General features: G+C 38.8%; 1 protein-coding gene across 8 annotated transcripts in view; it reads left to right on the top strand.

Moving 5' to 3' along the window:
- The window catches only part of LOC145688484 (uncharacterized), a 93,664-nt gene that overhangs the window by 48,899 nt on the left and 27,676 nt on the right, over positions 1–17,089 (top strand). For all 8 annotated transcript variants that reach the window (XM_081762784.1, XM_081762787.1, XM_081762782.1 and 5 more), the window contains exon 5: positions 5,118–5,217. In XM_081762784.1, the coding sequence (XP_081618910.1) occupies positions 5,118–5,217 (100 nt within the window). The remainder of the gene's footprint in view (positions 1–5,117; positions 5,218–17,089) is intronic.

The raw sequence follows: 17,089 nt of genomic DNA, 5'->3' as shown, positions 1-17,089 counted from the left end.
ATCCATAATTATTCTAAGCATGAGAAAAAATCATTAGGCGTAAAAATATTGATTGTTGAGACCAGTGATTTTCGGTCATTTTTATCCTCTATCTTTTTCCTTTTAATACCACGTATGTTATTCACAATTTGAACTACTCTTAAATAAAATCCTATCCAATTTCTTATCGTTTTTATAAGAATCTCCAGTATTGTTGTCTCTTTTTCCAACACTTGCCCATTGTTTTTCCTCTCCTATTTATACTTATCTCCATTCTTCTTGATATTGTTGAAATAAAAAGCTTCTAGTCGTTTCCCATATCGCAGTGAAACGGTCTAAAGTGCCAACAATAACTTTTAGTGTTATAATATCACAGCAGAATAAGATTTTAAATTAATGCACGCTACCAATTTTGCAACCATTAGATTTTACAAGTCGAATTCAATCTAAAAAGCTCTATTTTTGCAAGTAAAGGGCATTTCCAACCAATGCATTGTTGACTTCCTACTTTCTTGACCGGTGAGTACCAGGGTCGACATGGGTATGTAGAGAATCAGCAGACTCTGTAGGTCACAAATACGTTTCTCTCGGTGTTGCAAAATGAGCTGTATTCGAACAGGAGTCGAAAATCCGATCGACGGTCACGATAGTATTGTCGTCACTTCTCAGGTCACCATGCGCTACTCGAGTGACTTTCGGTGGAGATCTTTCGCTTTATCCTCATCTCCTGACTTTGTTGCGTAATTCTATGCCGCACACTACCCACGAAACCATAGATATTTAGCAGGATTCTCACAAGAAGTGACGAGAACCACCCCAGAAGCACAGGTTGTTTACTTGTGGGGGCTCGTATCTCGGGTGACCGACGGCCCTTCGATTATTGTGCGTATGGGTACAACGAGAAGACACGCTAGTTTCCGAATATGCAAATCTCGGTGTCACATTTGAAGTTGTTCCAGTACCAGAGCTCAAAGCGGTTGGACACTACTGTATAACGATCACTAAATGTGTATTACCATGAATAACACAAATTTGTACTGAGCTTAATGCTTGTGTGGCATATTTTATATGTCGTTATAGCCCACAGTCCGTATATTTATATAATCTAGGTTACTGTTTTATCAAAATCCATCTAAACACTTCATTTCGATATTACTTTTTTTTTTTATACTGTAGTACGTAATAAGTTAAACATTTACACACTTTTAAACATTGTACATGTATATTTCACAAGATGGATTCACTCTATATATTATATGTTTTTCGTTGCTATGACAACTTACAAAACAAGTCATATCACTATCACAACAGAATATCAATCATAATAACAGAAAAGAAATTACATCTCTTTCTCTTTATATTTTCTTCTTCTTCCTTTCGAATGGCTTGTGCATATTTTAAAAGCACATTTTCCCCGCAAATAACTAACTAACTAACTATGGCCTATGGAACCCGGAGGTTCAATGCCGCGTTCACAAAAGCTCTCCACTGACTTCTATCCTTAGCTAACTCCATCCAGTTTCTACTTTGTATTCCAATCTCTGCGAGATCCATCTTAATATTGTCCTCCCATCTGCGCCTAGGTCTTCCTAATGGTCGTTTTCCGATTGGTCTTCCTGTCAAGACTTTGAAAGGGTTTCTACTTTCTTCCATTCTAGCTACATGACCCGCCCACCTAAGCCTCCTAGACTTGACGACCCTAACAATGTTGGGTAAGCCATATAAATTATGTAGTTCCTCGTTATGAAGTTTCCGCCATTCCCCATTCCCGTTCCTCTTGGGTCCGAATATTCGTCTCAGGATCTTGTTCTCAAATACTTTCAGTCTATGTTCTTCCCTCAGAGTAAGTGACCATGTTTCGCAGCCATATAGAACAACAGGCATGATTACCGTTTTGTATATTTTAAGCTTCAAATTTCTCGACAGAATTCGCGACGACAAGAGATTTTGAACCGAATAGTAACACGAATTCCCTGCTTTTAGTCGACATTTAATTTTCCCCGCAAATACAAGTTATTATATGAAAATTACACAATTCCGTTACAACTGATCGCTCTCTGCTATTTCGACCCATGCATCAGCTGAGCTTGGTTTAATTCCAGTTGGAACCCATTGTTGATATTAGTTGTGATATCCAGCAGGCCCGTAGCTAGGAGTGTGTTATGCGGTAGGCACAATTCAGTTTCTCATCTGAAACACACACACGCACACATACCAAGCTGAACTGATGCATGGGTCGAAATAGCAGAGAGCGATCAGCAGTGTGTGGCTGTTTTGAGCCCTGGCACTGGAACAATTTCAAATGCGACATTGAAGTTTGCATATTCAGAAACTAGCGTGTCTTCCCGTTGTCCCCATGCCCACAAAACCCGAGGGGCATGTCGGTCACCAGAGAAACGAACACCCACAAGTAAACAATCCGTGCTTTTGGGCCGGGTCTCGTCACTTCTTTTGAGGATCCTGGTGGATCTCTGTGGTTTCATGGGTAATGTGCAGCATAGCATTACACAGCAGAGTTAGGAGATGAGGATAGACCAAAGATCTCCACCGGAAGCCTCTCCAGTAGCGCACGGTGACCCGAGAAGTGAATACAACACTGTCTGGACCGTCGGTCAATTTTACGACTCTTGTTCGAACACACTTCACTTTGCGACATCAACGTATTCGTGACCTACAGAGCCTACCGGTTCCCTACATACCCATATCGACCCTGATACTCACCGGTCAAAAAGTAGGGAGTCACTGGAGATGCTCTTTATAACAGCAACAATTGATCTTCTTACTTAACTTCCAAATAAGAATTTTAGGAATGATCCAAAAAGTGGATCAAAAGATTGCGATCTTGGCCAATAATTAGTTTTTGATCAGGGGGACACAAAATTTTCGAACGGGCCCTAAATCGAGATATTTTTTTAAGGACATCACAGTGAGTTAAGTGATAATTTGGGTTTGGCTACAGTATATGTAGTTCTCCAGATATAAGACCTACAAGAAAATTTTTGCCTGAAATACGTAGGCGAGTCAAAAATTATCTACACTTTTGTCATAACTTTTCTTATGTTGCGCACTTTGTCTTCTGTCCTCGCTTGCTTTATTGCTATACTGTTGTGGTAATGCTGTGAAGGTGTGATCTTAATTCCTCCATTTTTCTTCCTTCTGTTGCAGATCATGACTGCTTCATTAGAATTTTGCACCAAAGAGGAACAACGAGCAGTGATCCGATTCCTCTGGTGGGAAGGTGTCAAACGGTCAGGAATTCATCTCAGACTATCGTCGCAATATGGGAGAAGTGCACTATCACGTAAAACTGTGTTTTCGTGGCTCGAGAAGTTTAAAAGTGATCGAACAAGTGTAACGCATAAAGAGGGAGCAGGACGGCCATCAACCTCCAGTACAGATGACAACATTCAGCAAGCTCGAGAGATGGTTCTGGCGAATCACTGTCGATGAGGTAGCAGCTGCTTTGAACATCAGTCATGGCTCTATTCATCAAATCATCCACGACGAGCTCGATTTTCATGCGGTTTGTGGCAAATGATCAAGGAAGAATGGGAGATTTATGAGACTTTTTTTTTTTTTTTTTTTTTTAACAAAATCAAGTGAGTTTAGTTTCACAGTGTGAAACTGTGGTAGACTTCCGAACTACGATTGAATGATGGAACTGGAAGTAGTGCGTCTATAACTTTTGGTTATAATAGGGCAATATTCCGGAAATTTCTTTTACTACTTGCGGCATAAATTATCCATTACTCAACACGGCATATCAAAACGCTATTCTGGTCAAAAACTCATTGTATAACGACACTATTAATATAAATGCGTATTGTAATCAACCTATTATTATTATTATTATAAAACAGAAACCAAATCGTGCATTTGTTAATAATTTACGAACATGAATTAAAATTTATATTAACAGATAAGTTAATTTACCCTAGAAAAACAAGAAAATATACTGTTTTTGTACTGTTAAAGAAAATAATTGCACTCATATTTGAATGTGATACTTGTATATACTTGCTTAATTTCACACAGCCGGGTGATACTTGGAGGAAACTAACAATGCAATCCTCGTTCATTGATTTGAGTCTTCCCCTCTGATATTTTAATTTCAATCAACGTCAAATAGCTCAGTGCACACAAATACGTAATCGAGAATGACCTAACTCAGCGACCAATTATGTCAGCAGATAGAGAAAATTTTGAAATTTCACTTGTAACTTCTAAATCCAGGACTACTTTCATCATCCCTTTGCAAACAGATATTAATAACGTTTCAGCTATTGCATATGATTTCATGTCGGCCAAGTTACGATAAGTTCGGCTATCTTGTAACTCATTTTCTTTACATTTTCCGAAACACGTACTGTAGTATTCATGAATATATTTTGATTTTACTTTCGAGGGACGATTAAGAAAGGAGGAAGTATGGTGATCGTGAGAAAATTCGAGATTTCAACAAATTTACACAGTTCTTGGCCCCAGCATGCCGAGAATAATATTTATCATGTCCATCCGTTCGTCCCACGTAAACATGTTTACTCAGTTTACTCAGTTTAAGTTTGTTTATAAAATTCTCTAGGAGGACGATTTCGAATTTTCTCCCTGCCTTCTAAAATAAGAAAATAACAACTGATGACGTCTGTCTAGAGGTGTTTGTTTATATAGCCAGTCTTCGGAGGCAGAGCTTGTGGAGGGGTCAAAGAGGTCTACTTCATATGTCTTCATGTTCCGCCAGTGGTGATGGCATCCGTAGTCTCTTTGTTGGTGGTTGTGCTGAAACACGTGGCTTTGTTTAGTAATATGGTATATTTTCAATATAAGGGGATATTGCAATAATAATAGATACAATTGTAGGTTTATGAATTTGGTTTGATTTCTATTTTGTGAATTTAGTCCTTTGCTTTAATTTTCGTAAATAACAGTCCTTTCCTATACAATGTTTATAAATTGCTATGCAAATTTAAATTTGTTTAGCTGTTCGCTTCGCGAAAAGCAAACTGTGAAAAAAAAAAGAAAAAAAAAAGAAAAAAACTGCAATATTCTAACAATTGAACTTCTAAAAAACGTGTGTAGCAAATATTAGTTTCTTAATGCAAAACTAAAATCTTAAATTCTTTTTCTTGTGTTTGTTCCAGACATACAATTGGTACTACACAGGAGGATGCTTGTCTAATGCGGCGTCACATGAGGGTTCCATTCTAGTAGCAGCACGGGGGGAAAAGAATGATAGTTTATGTAAGGTTATCGTTATAAATATTTTATTCTTTATTAATGAATCATTGCGCATACATTAAGCGAATTTCATTACTCGTTGTGTAAATGGATAGTTTCATAATTAGTACTTACTCTATAAAATAATCTTGTCATCCGCAGTTGATAATCTCCACTTCAGCGATATAATGAATGCAAAGATTCAGAGCTGTGAGTAGCACTCGGTATACAGAAGGTCGATCCGCGTATGTGTGTCCAATTTTGAAATAGCACTAACCTTATAAAAATCCATGGGACCACCGTCGGTTGGCCTCAATGTGATGGCCATGTGTTCTGGCAATAGACCTGCACCATAACTTCCACTGTAGAAGACTACGACGAAGGACAGGAAATGGAATCTTCTCCCATTCCTCCCGGCAGGCTTTCCACAGGCCCCCGAGAGTAGTGACGCGACGAGAAGAAAGTGCTCTTTTCAGTAGACCAAATCCGCAGAAATCCATGGGACTGTCATCTGGTGATTTCACTGGTATATCATGAAATGGAATAGCACAAATACCGGTGTCTGTCTCCATCTGCTTCAGAAAGTTCTGGGTAGAACGATATGTATGTGAGGAGGCCTTATCCATATGCACAGACACTTGCTTTATGGCATGCCCATACAAACGAGGCAGATCTGTATAAATTGGGGTCAGTATATGTTGCTGAAAGAATGCAGAGATGATTTTATGTAAGTTATCGAGCGAATTTTGCCACAATCTGATAGATACACCCATGCTTCATCTAGTGTGGCCACAAACTTCTACTTTTCCTCAGATAGATGGCGTTCATAGAGGCGCCTGCTGTTGGTCTTTCTCTCACGGCGATGGGCCGCACTTAGGTAAGGTCCATGACTTTTAAAGGCCTTCCGGAGGTTTAATTTCCTTCTCAGGGCGCGGTTAACAGTTGACTGTGGTATGTGGTGTCGAGCTGCCATCACACGTTGCGGAGGGGGATTTTCTTGTAAGGCCATTCGCCGCAACTTCTGAGCTACTTGTGGAGTCACTGTGGTACACGCTCGCTTTCTCGACCCCTTAGTGGGTGAATGCTTACCTGGTATGGCTTCTTTTTTATACTGCTTGATTATGTTCTTGATAGTCGTCGAACCCAATGCACAACATTTTCTTTGCACTGCTTTTGAATTTTAGAAACCGAATATTTGGCGTGGAAAAGTCCAATTACGTAGCCCTTCCAAAAACGGTTCACCTTTGGAGCCATCATGCACATGATACACAGTTTCGCTTGGCAGACGATAAATGGACCTCTAGGTATAGCACACGCGTTTAACCATTTGGTTCGGTCGCTTCTGTGGTCAGGGGTACGGGTGTAAAATTTGACACATATACGTGGATCGACCTTCTGTATATGAGATATCTTTTAAACTTCCATTGTATGAATATCTATATCAGGGTGAACTTTTTGAATCAGGGTGAGTAAGAGATTTCCTTGGTGTCTTCAATGACATTAGTATTGGAGAAATTTTCTTTATAAATGCCACGTTCCTTGGACTAAAATTGCAAAAGTTAAACTAAAATGTGTGGCTCTATTATATTCTAGATTATCTATGGGAAAATTGCATGACGGGTTACAGCAAGACATTTTGGTAATCTATCAGTTAAGATGCTTTGCTGCTATTTCGAATAATATCCTTTCTGTGGACTTGACAGATCCTCAAACAGAAGAATCCTTAGTCAAATCGGTAATTTCTTTCTACATGTTAGCATTTCTTATCTTATATACAAATACTTATTAATTTAATGGCTGGAGTTGGAAAGACATCAGATGTCTGTGTTAGCAAGTGGGAGGTGGCGATCGCAGCGCCGGACTGTTGGTGATGATGTGTTAGGGCATACTTCGTACTACGTGAGGAACATGAAACAATGTGCAGTGAACTGAAGAGATAGTAATTGTGTAAAATGGGTAACGTCTCTATTTCCAAAGAGGCAAAATTGTTGACGTTCGGTTATGTGATGCGAGCGTGGCGAAAGTGGCAAACATTGTTGAGTGTGTTGCGTCTGTTCAAGGTGATGACGGCCTACAAAACTCACAGCCCAAGCACATCAGCGAAGAGGAATAGTGATCGGAAGAAAATCCTCAGTGACAAGTCCCGCCGAGCATTAATGCGGACTGTCACAAAGAACAAACGAGTATCATAGTCTGCCACGAGTTACGTAACATGAACATACGGAGTCGGGTTGCACGGATGAAACCGCTGATAAGGGACCACAACGTTTAACACTACGGCTATAGTGCCGCTAACACACAATGTACACTTTTGATGGCTGGAAACATGTGAAATGGTCGAATGAGTGATCGTTCGCCTTATTTCAAACCAAAGAAGAGTATGATCTGCAGTGCCTCCATTCAATCGTGAAACGTGGCGGCGGCTCTGTAATGCTGTGGGCCGCAATAACTTGGTATTCAGTGGATCCTGCACTGACGGTAATCAACCGCGTTACTGCCCATGGTTATATCGTAATTTAGGGGACTATGTGCATCGTATGATCCAGATGTTTTCGGGCAATGATAATACGCTATATGCTAGGATGATAATGCGCTCATTCACACTGCTAGAGCTGTTGCAGCAGGGCTTGAGGAACATCGGGATCAAATTGAACACCTGCCCTGGCCCGCTCAATCCTTTGACATGAACATACTTGGACATCTGTGGTCCATTTTGAAGACGGACATCCAGTGCAGGTTTCCACCTGCACGTTCTCTCACGGAACAGAGTGATGCATTGCACGTGTAATGGTATAATAATCTACTTGCTACCATTCACAACCTCTAAGACTTCATTTCACGACGCATCAGAGCTATTCAGAGGCGAAATATGGTCCAACAGCAAATTAATTTGGTAGTCGCACTTTTTTCGTGTTTCCATTAAATCGACAAGTGTATATACGTGAGCACTCTTTCTTTTCTTGCTAAGAGATCATCGTAACTTCACAGCTCGTATATGTTTGATGATAGCAGATTATTTCCGATCTAACTTTTTAACCTTATGCTCTTAGCATTCTTTCTCTGTTCCTTGTATTTTTTTTTTCCTACAGGCAATTCGTTTTACTCATGCATTAAATGAAGTATTGTAGTGAGTCAGTTTAAATCTAATTTAGATTATAACCATAGGTATACTGATATAAGAAATATAAGGTATTGCCTATCTTTCTATGTACTGTTCTTTAACGTCGCTGATAATTTTATTTCAGCGTTCTGTATTGAATCTTATTTTTGTCCCTCGTTTTCTCTACATTTTTAAAATAAAAATTGAAGCTTGAATTTATTTTACTTTTCTTTCAAATCTAACTCTTTTTTTTTTTTTCAGTTAGTAGAGATTTTTATTTCTATTTCTCTACATTACAAAAATAAACAAATTCTGCTTGATCATACTGCTTGAGGTTGGATTGGTTTATGGAACAGCATCTGGTTCACAGCGCACACTATTTAAATAAAGCCGAATAGTTGGCGTTAGTGATTTAAACAAGAAAAATTTAAAACGTTAAATGTTAATTTGGAGAAAATTTTCAAAATAGTAACTTACGTTTAACAATATATTATAAAACTCAACAGAAAGGAAGATTTTTTTTTTTTTTTTTTTTTATTGTAGTGTTCGGCAAAGTCAGTGTAGAAGGGTGTAAATGTGTTTTATTTATAAACTAGTTTTGTTTTTTTTAAATTAAACAGTGGCATTCACAAATTACAAATTTAAAATTTAGTAACATATTTATGTAGTGGGAAGTGAGAGGACCCTCTGTGATACTACAAATTTAGAGGGTTTCGGGATGATGCTGTGTTCTTCCGATGTTTCAGGAAAATCCTCTTGGGGATGAATAAGTAAAGATAGAAGAGCGACTAGAGGTAACGTTACTAAGGAAGACCCCAGAGAGGACCAAAATCATGTAACGAGCATATATAGATAGATAGATATACTAGTCATTTAATGGTATGGAAGAATTATCTATGAGATTTAAAGATAAGGTTATTGTATATTATTATTCTACGTAGTTTTGTCCAATCTATTCCATCCTATGTCAAGTAACCATTAAATAATTTTTACAAATTCCTGAAGTAAGCAGAAATGCTATAACACTATTTTTAAGACGATGCAACAGGAAACTGATACACTTATCTAGAAACTAAAGCGCTTACCTACATTTCCTAATCTTCAATTTTGACTCAATTTTACTAATTTTAGAGAGATCAGAATGTAGTTTGAATATTTTATGATCACTTTTCTTATTTCGTTCAAATTGACATTAACAAGAACTTATTTTCCTTTTTGCACAATATTTCCTAGTACAGTAATAGTGAAAAATTTCAAGCTTCATATATATGTTATTAATTACCTTTACTGCATAACAGAAATCAAATAATTAATTGTCTATTGAATCATTTTCAAAACAAATTGATGTTATTTTTTAAAACTAAATTTGCACTTTCAAATTCAAATCAATTATATATAATCATTGCATTGATTTTAATATTTTAATTTTATTTTTTGCACAATATTGACCTCAATACTATTTTGTTGTTTTCCTATAAGTTTGTTTTTCATCATGACCTGATACTATTCTACACGTCAACTTTTGATCATTGGTTTTTAGTATTCACGTCTGAAATTTTTATTTTAGAAAACAGGACGAACACGCACGAGATTATGTACACTTTCAAGTGAAACATCATTCCATCCAAGATGTCAGGTGGGAAGACTGCGACATTTATCTAGACTCATCAGTTTTCCTCTGCCTCTTCTCGTCTCTCATATTATTAACGCTTTCCAGCTGCCTTTAACATATTTATGTTCAGTCCCACAATGACTGAACGCTTTCGACATCCAACCAAGCCCTGTGAAACTACCTTTGACGCTGAAAAATAGTGATTTTTGAGTAGTAGACGCCAGAAGTGGAAATGTTGTGACAGGAACCCAGAGATAATAAAACGACTTCTTATTTGCTGTGAAACATTGATTTAGCAAGGAAGTTATCCATTGTCAATTCTGTATAAGGAAATTGAAAGTACCGCAACAAAATTACAAACAGACTTTTTTTTTTTTTTTTTTTTAAGTAATTTCGTCCATACTCTGTTCACTTCACTCTCACAAGGGAACCTTCCGAAAATGATAGTTGCAGGGAAAGATGTGGCCTATGCCAATTGAAAAAGCTGTAACAGAGATTTTCATTTCCAAAAAATTAGCTGCCCATAGCAATAGGTTCAAGAAATATAAGGGGTGGAAATTCGGGAAACAGCAAGGTTGGACAAAGGAGGAAAAGTGCAAATTCCGCAAAAAAGGGGGGCACGGCAAAATACAATGCTGACAAGTGATGTATAGAAAGAGACTTGTCACAATAGATAACAAAACAAATGAAGGCCACCAGTAGGGTTAACAGTGTTGCCAACTGCAATGAAAAGTACATGTTTTGCAAAGAGCACTATATGAAGTGAGTGCAATATTCAGTGTCAACCTGTAATGTAGAACATAAGATATGACGTGTATAATCAGTGGTACAATCTAACAAAAGAAAATAGAAAAAACAGAAGTACGAAAAATACGGAAAAGATGGAGTTGGCTATAATGCGCCACATTTGATCACGAGCTGTGCGTATTAGAATGAACAAAACAAGAAGCACCAACTATGCAGGAAACCGACGTACCTAGTGTCGAAAAGAAAAACGAGTTCCAAAGTTGGCAACACTGGCCATGAACATCCAGGCAAGTCTAATATAGTTAGGCCAGTCGCTTCACAAAAAGAAAATTCCGGCAACAGGCATCACTCGGAATGCATCAATACTAGAGTGATTGAGGCAATGTCAAGTCGGGGAACATGAAATGGTTGGGTTGAGCCAACAACCGATAATAGAAGTAGTGAACATTATGTCATGGCTGGGTCGTATGTAGGAATATACAGGGTGTCCCACCAAACTTTGTGACCTAAAAAATTTGCAAAACGAACAAAAATGTGACGGATTCAGTTGTGCAGGAATGTACCAATGTCAGGGGGTGATAAAAGTCTGTGAGAAGCAAGTGCCCCCAGGATCCCCATCATAGGACCCCAGGAGCCAACATCAAACTTTCAAATGGCAACAGAGACCGAGTGGTACCTCTTTTGAGAGATCATGGACTGTGCAACAACACCAATAGAAAACATTTGCTATATGAAGCATGGTTTTCAAAATGGCCTCCGCAAATATATGTTGGTCTTAACATGGCATTGAACATTGCGATCTCAAATTGCTGCGAAGCGAAAAGAGACCTTGCAAATCCAATTGCACAGGAATGTACTCATGTCGAGGACCAAGAAAACTTTGTAAGAAGCAAGTCCCCCAGGGCCCCCATCATAAGGCTCGAGGGGTCAACCGCAATATTTCAAATGAGAACAGGAAGCGGATGATATTTCTCTGGATAGATGCAATACCGCCTATAAGAAACATTTGCTATATGAAGAACGGGTTTCAAAATGGCCGCCTAAAATGCACGTTGTTCTTATCACCGAGCAGATATTTTTGGCGGCCATTTTGAAATCCCATATAGTAAATATTTCTGATGTGCGTTGTTGCATATTCCAAGATTTATCGAAGAAATATAACTCGACCGATGGTGCTATTTGAAATTTTGAAGTTGGCCCCCTGGGACCCTATGGGGCACTTGGGGGCACTTGCGTTTCACAGAAGTTTGTCGCTCGCTGACATGGGTATATTCCTGCGCAACTGGATGTGGCACATTTTTTCGCTTTGAAACTATTTCAGTCGCAGAGTTAGGTGGGACACTCTGGATATATCATATAGGCGGTGATAGTACTCCAGACAGCAGCACACAGCAGATCAAGCCTTTGATTATGTTTGCTTTCTACAGGTGTGGATATGTGATAGAAAGAACACCAAAGGTTCCGACACCTCTAGAGTACTGTTTCGAAACATTCACAGGCGATCATTGTACCATGTGTGACGGATTGGCAGTATTCCGCTGTGGACACTGCAAATGTATCTTCTGTTTGGATCATTGTATCATCGAACAATTGCACGCTACAATGTTGACGAGCATGTACAAATGATGCGAAGGCTAATGCCTGTAGTCGGAATTGGCCTTTGTGAAGCGAGTGGCCTAACTATATTAGAATTGTCTGGATTTTCATGGCCAGTGTTGCCAACTTTGGAACTCGTTTTTCTTTTCGACTCTAGGTACGTCGGTTTATTGCATAGTTGGTGCTTTCTTGTTTTGTTCATTCTAATATGCACAGCTCGTGACCAATGTGGCGCATTATGGATAACTTCGTCTTTTCCGTATTTTTCGTATTTCTGTTTTTTCTATTTTCTTTTGTTAGATTGTACCACTGATTATACACGTCATATCTTATGTTCTACATTACAGGTTGACACTGAATATTGCATTCACTTCATATAGTGCTCTTTGCAAAACATGTACTTTTCATTGCATTTGGCAACACTGTTAACCCTACTGGTGGCCTTCATTTGTTTTGTTACCTATTGTGACAAGTCTCTTTCTATACATCACTTGTCAGCATTGTATTTTGCCGTGCCCCCCTTTTTTTGCGGAATTTGCACTTTTCCCCCTTTGTCCAACCTTGCTGTTTCCGGAACTTCCACCCCTTATATTTCTTGAACCTATTGCTATGGGCAGCTAATTTTTTGGAAATGAACATCTCTGTTACAGCTCTTTCAATTGGCATAGGTCCCATCTTTCTCTGCAACTATCATTTTCGGAAGGTTCCCTTGTCAGCATTTTGGCTTGACATGGGTCCGTCAAGTAGAGAGCCAAAGACAAGGAAACGCCGTCGTCGAATATTGATTACATAGCAATTCCTCTTACTCAAATATCCAGGTCATCAAGGTCAGAAGACTCTCTCGGTCTCGATTATATACCTTCTTCAGGAAAATCACCCGCCCGCTCTCTCTTTGTCAAGAATTACTGTTGTGAAGGCAAAGCCTAACAGTTTGAAGTTGAGGGATACCAACAGCGTTTTGGAGCATTCAGAGGCTGACATCTTAGGACATACCTGATGGACCAGTACATGGAAGATAGTTTCGAATAAAGTGAGAGAACTCAGACCTAAAAACCTGGGCGTAATACGACATATAGTTGGAGTGTCCAGATTCCAAGAGGATGCAGTAGCTGAAGAACACGTCAGGTATCTACAGGTATCAGGTCTCCTTGTAAATCTTTAACATCTAGTCTGACCTCTTCTCTATCTTCATACACCTTAACAGTAGAACTGTGTCTTAATTTGTGTTCTGTCCTAACCAATACTATTACCACAACTTACCGTGGTAGGCAAATTAGTGCATGTGCATGTGGTTGTCTTGATCTCATTGTTCGTAGCACCCCCGAAACTTTATTCTACTTAAGGCACACTATAATAATAATAGGAAGAAAAATAGTAATAATGATAAAGTAGTTGAATTATCTGCCGTCGTCGTGGATGGAGCGAGGCGTGTATCAGGTGTTTCAAATTTTGAGTGTATGTTAACAGTAAATGACCCATTTCAACCTATCAATCACCATGACTTACTCCAACTAATTATTCATCATGACCCATTTCTTAATGAAAAAATCGCTAATACTCCCGCTTTTGATGAGCGGTCCTGGGTTCGATTTCCGGTGAGGACACTCGGTCGAAAAGTTGTAACAGCTTTTTCAGGCCAGCCATCGTGAGTGAGGTTCTTCGCAGGTTTCCGTCATTCACACGAGGCAAATGCCAGGGTAGTACCTGAGATGAGGTAACAGATCTCTTCTTTCCTTTCCCACTTTCCGGATACTGTGCTCGCCGAGGGACGTCATCCTTCATATGTGATCAGCTTAAGGCCATAAATGCCATTAATTCCCAGAAATATGTATAAATAAATTGATTAATGAAAAAAATAACAGACAATAGTGAGAAAACAAAACATGTTCCTCGCGCGCCGTATGGCCATGGGGCCAAGACGTGCTAAGTAATTAGCTAAAAGTTTGGCGGTAACAAAAAATCATATAACGTCTCATTTTTTGAACGATTTGTTTGATTAACATTAGAAGAAATCAGAGTGTCGTGCATCAAGGAATATTCATTGACGTCTGCAAGTAATTACTTGTGTGTATTATTATTTATTTATATAGTTAATTCCGTAATTACACAGTTCTTATATATGTAGTATTGCAAGTTCTGCTTCTCCATTCGAGCTGAAGTTTCGTGTTCCATATTGTTTTTGAATCACAGAGAAAGGAACTGAATATCTTTCTCTTGCTCTACGGGCTTTGTGGCCCTACCTACCTACTTGAAGTACTTTTGCTAGAGCACTGAAGGAAGACAATACAAACTAACACGTTGTTACGTAGTTCCTTTATCCATTCATCTTTTGGTTTTCTGTGTGATTGTTCTTTAAGATAATAATCTCAAGGACAGTACAGATATTGTACGCAATCTACATAACTCGTCCGATCGTGAACAGAGTTGGAATGGAAGTGAACTTTGATTTGCCAGTAAGCATGTTAAATGTTTTTCTGTACAGACCTTTGCTTTCCGAGTATCAAAGGTGGGGCTTGAACTTACCGGAAAGGAAAAAAAAATGCTGTTTACAACAAGAATTACGTAAAATACGTGGAAAAAACTTGGTAAACGTTAATTAAATGTAGCTTGTATTTATAATGAAGATTTGCTGAAATTCGTGAAGAACGACTTTTTTCCCCCATAATTGGGAAACACATTCAAATAGACAGGCTCCTGATCCGCGCTTTTCACTCAGGCTAGGATATTTTACACCATTAATAGTTGAGCTGAGTTGATTTTGAGTTTAACGTCCCTTTTAGCAGCGAGGCTATATGGGACGGGATCTACTGATTAACGTGGAATCCGAACCACATGAGCTCCCGCCGGGAATCGAACTCGAGTCTCCCACGCCAAGGCGCGTACGCTAACCGCTTAGCCACGAAGGAGCTCACCATGAATAGTAAAGAAACAGAGGTAGATTTATATACTTTATGAATTTAACAAAAGAATAGAGAAAAAAGTGCGACCTTCATCATCATGTGTTTTGCTAGTTGTGACAGGTCACTTGACACAAATTCTGAAGTTTGCGTGCATTACAGTCCTCGTCTAATCTCCTCGTTTTGACGTAAGAATTCCTGTCTTTTAACACCGTTCATCAACTGTATTCTTCGTTTCCCCTTCTTCTTGTACCTTATTTCACTACAGCCCTAATAAAACAATTTGTCAAAATAACGAGCTAACGAATTTTCCCCTTGTAACTATCTTTACTATTGCACTTATCTCCCGTGGCCCCGCCTACCGTAGTCGCTAACGCTCTCGCCTTCAGTGTGAGCGGTCCGGGTTCGATTCTCAGTGGGGACACTCGGCCGAAAAAGTGTAAAACGCTTTTTCAGGCCAGCCACCCTGAATGAGGTTTTCCTGGATTTTCCTCATTCACACCAGGCAAATGCCGAGGTGGTACCTAACTTATAGGTCCCAGGCCGCTTCCTTCCTTTCCCAACCCTTTCTTTCTTCCCTTTCCCGGATAGTGTGCTCGCCGAGGGACGTCATCCCTCAAACGTGACGGGCTAAATGGCCATAGATGCTGAAAGGCCAGAAATATAAATCCTAAATCACTGCAGTTATCTCCCCAACTACCGTTACAATTTTTTCTCCGCTCTTCTTCATACATATATTTCATACTCTTCCAGTTAATTTTTCATAGCTCTTTCTTAGTGTTCATTTGTCCATTCCGTTAAGTACATACAATAATCCACACAGAATATATGATGGTTCTTCGTCGTAAAAACCCGAAAAATACGCTTATCCTTTTCCTCAATGCTTCTTTTATATATAACTGTGGTTTATTCTAATAATATTTTGAATACTTTGAGATTCACAAAGTACTTTCCAGTTTTGCTACTAATAATGATACAACATATGATCAAAATATACCACCAGCACTATAATGTGGACGTACTAAGACCACATTTTCTTTCTTTCGCGTGTGTACAATCTAATATTTCCAACGAAACGAAGCTGTATGTTTTAGTCTATAGGGCACATTGTCTATGTTGCTATTCTAGGTGAAAATGGATGATCTCATCTGTCATAATGTCATAAATCGTACTCAGCAACAAACAATAAATGCAGCATTAGAAATACATAATAATAATTCCCTGCACTTGCGGGCTTCCAGAGCACATTGTAAATAGATTAAAATCTCATGTCCTGGTTTTACTACTTCTGAAATAGTTTTAATAACGCGGTTGATGAATCTTCTCGTTGGTCGAAGCATAAGAATACACAGTGGTTATTCCATGACAATGGCAGCATGCACTTCGTACCAATTTAATTCATAGGACATGTTTTAATTGTAATAATGCTTTGTTCTAAAGTCCTCGCTATTGGATGTTGGTATTAACTAATGTAACCCTCTTTTCTGCTTTGTAACTCCTGTGTATATATGCTTATTTATTTGTTTGTTAATTGTTTGCACTGCTTTGTCAGTGACGGGGCTATGCGAGATGTGGACGTACAGCTTAATCTAGGATCTGAATCAAATTTACTCCCAGAGGGAAATCGAACTCATAGTTAGCATACGCAGTTTTGACGCAGGAGTTTAGTGTTCGTTTTCCGGTGGGAGCTAATAGTTTAAATCGGACGTTAAGCTGCAGATGCACGTCTCAGATAACCTCGATGCTGAAAGCGACGTTAAACCCCAAACTAACAAGCAGCTGTACACAGGCACCTAACTCACAGAATATTAATCAATGTATGTATTCTAAAAAATTGTAAATTCTAAGAAAATGAGACCATGTTAGAAATAGTAGCTATAAGGAAGACAATAGGAAGTGTTGAATAAGGAATTCCGAGTCTTGAATTGTTCCTTATAGTTACGT

The sequence above is a fragment of the Thermobia domestica genome, chromosome 6 (assembly GCF_964235325.1).
Source record: "Thermobia domestica chromosome 6, izTheDome1.hap1.1, whole genome shotgun sequence".
Lineage (NCBI taxonomy): Eukaryota > Metazoa > Arthropoda > Insecta > Zygentoma > Lepismatidae > Thermobia > Thermobia domestica.
Note: the sequence above shows the minus strand (reverse complement) of the source record. Positions and strands in the feature narration are given on the sequence as shown.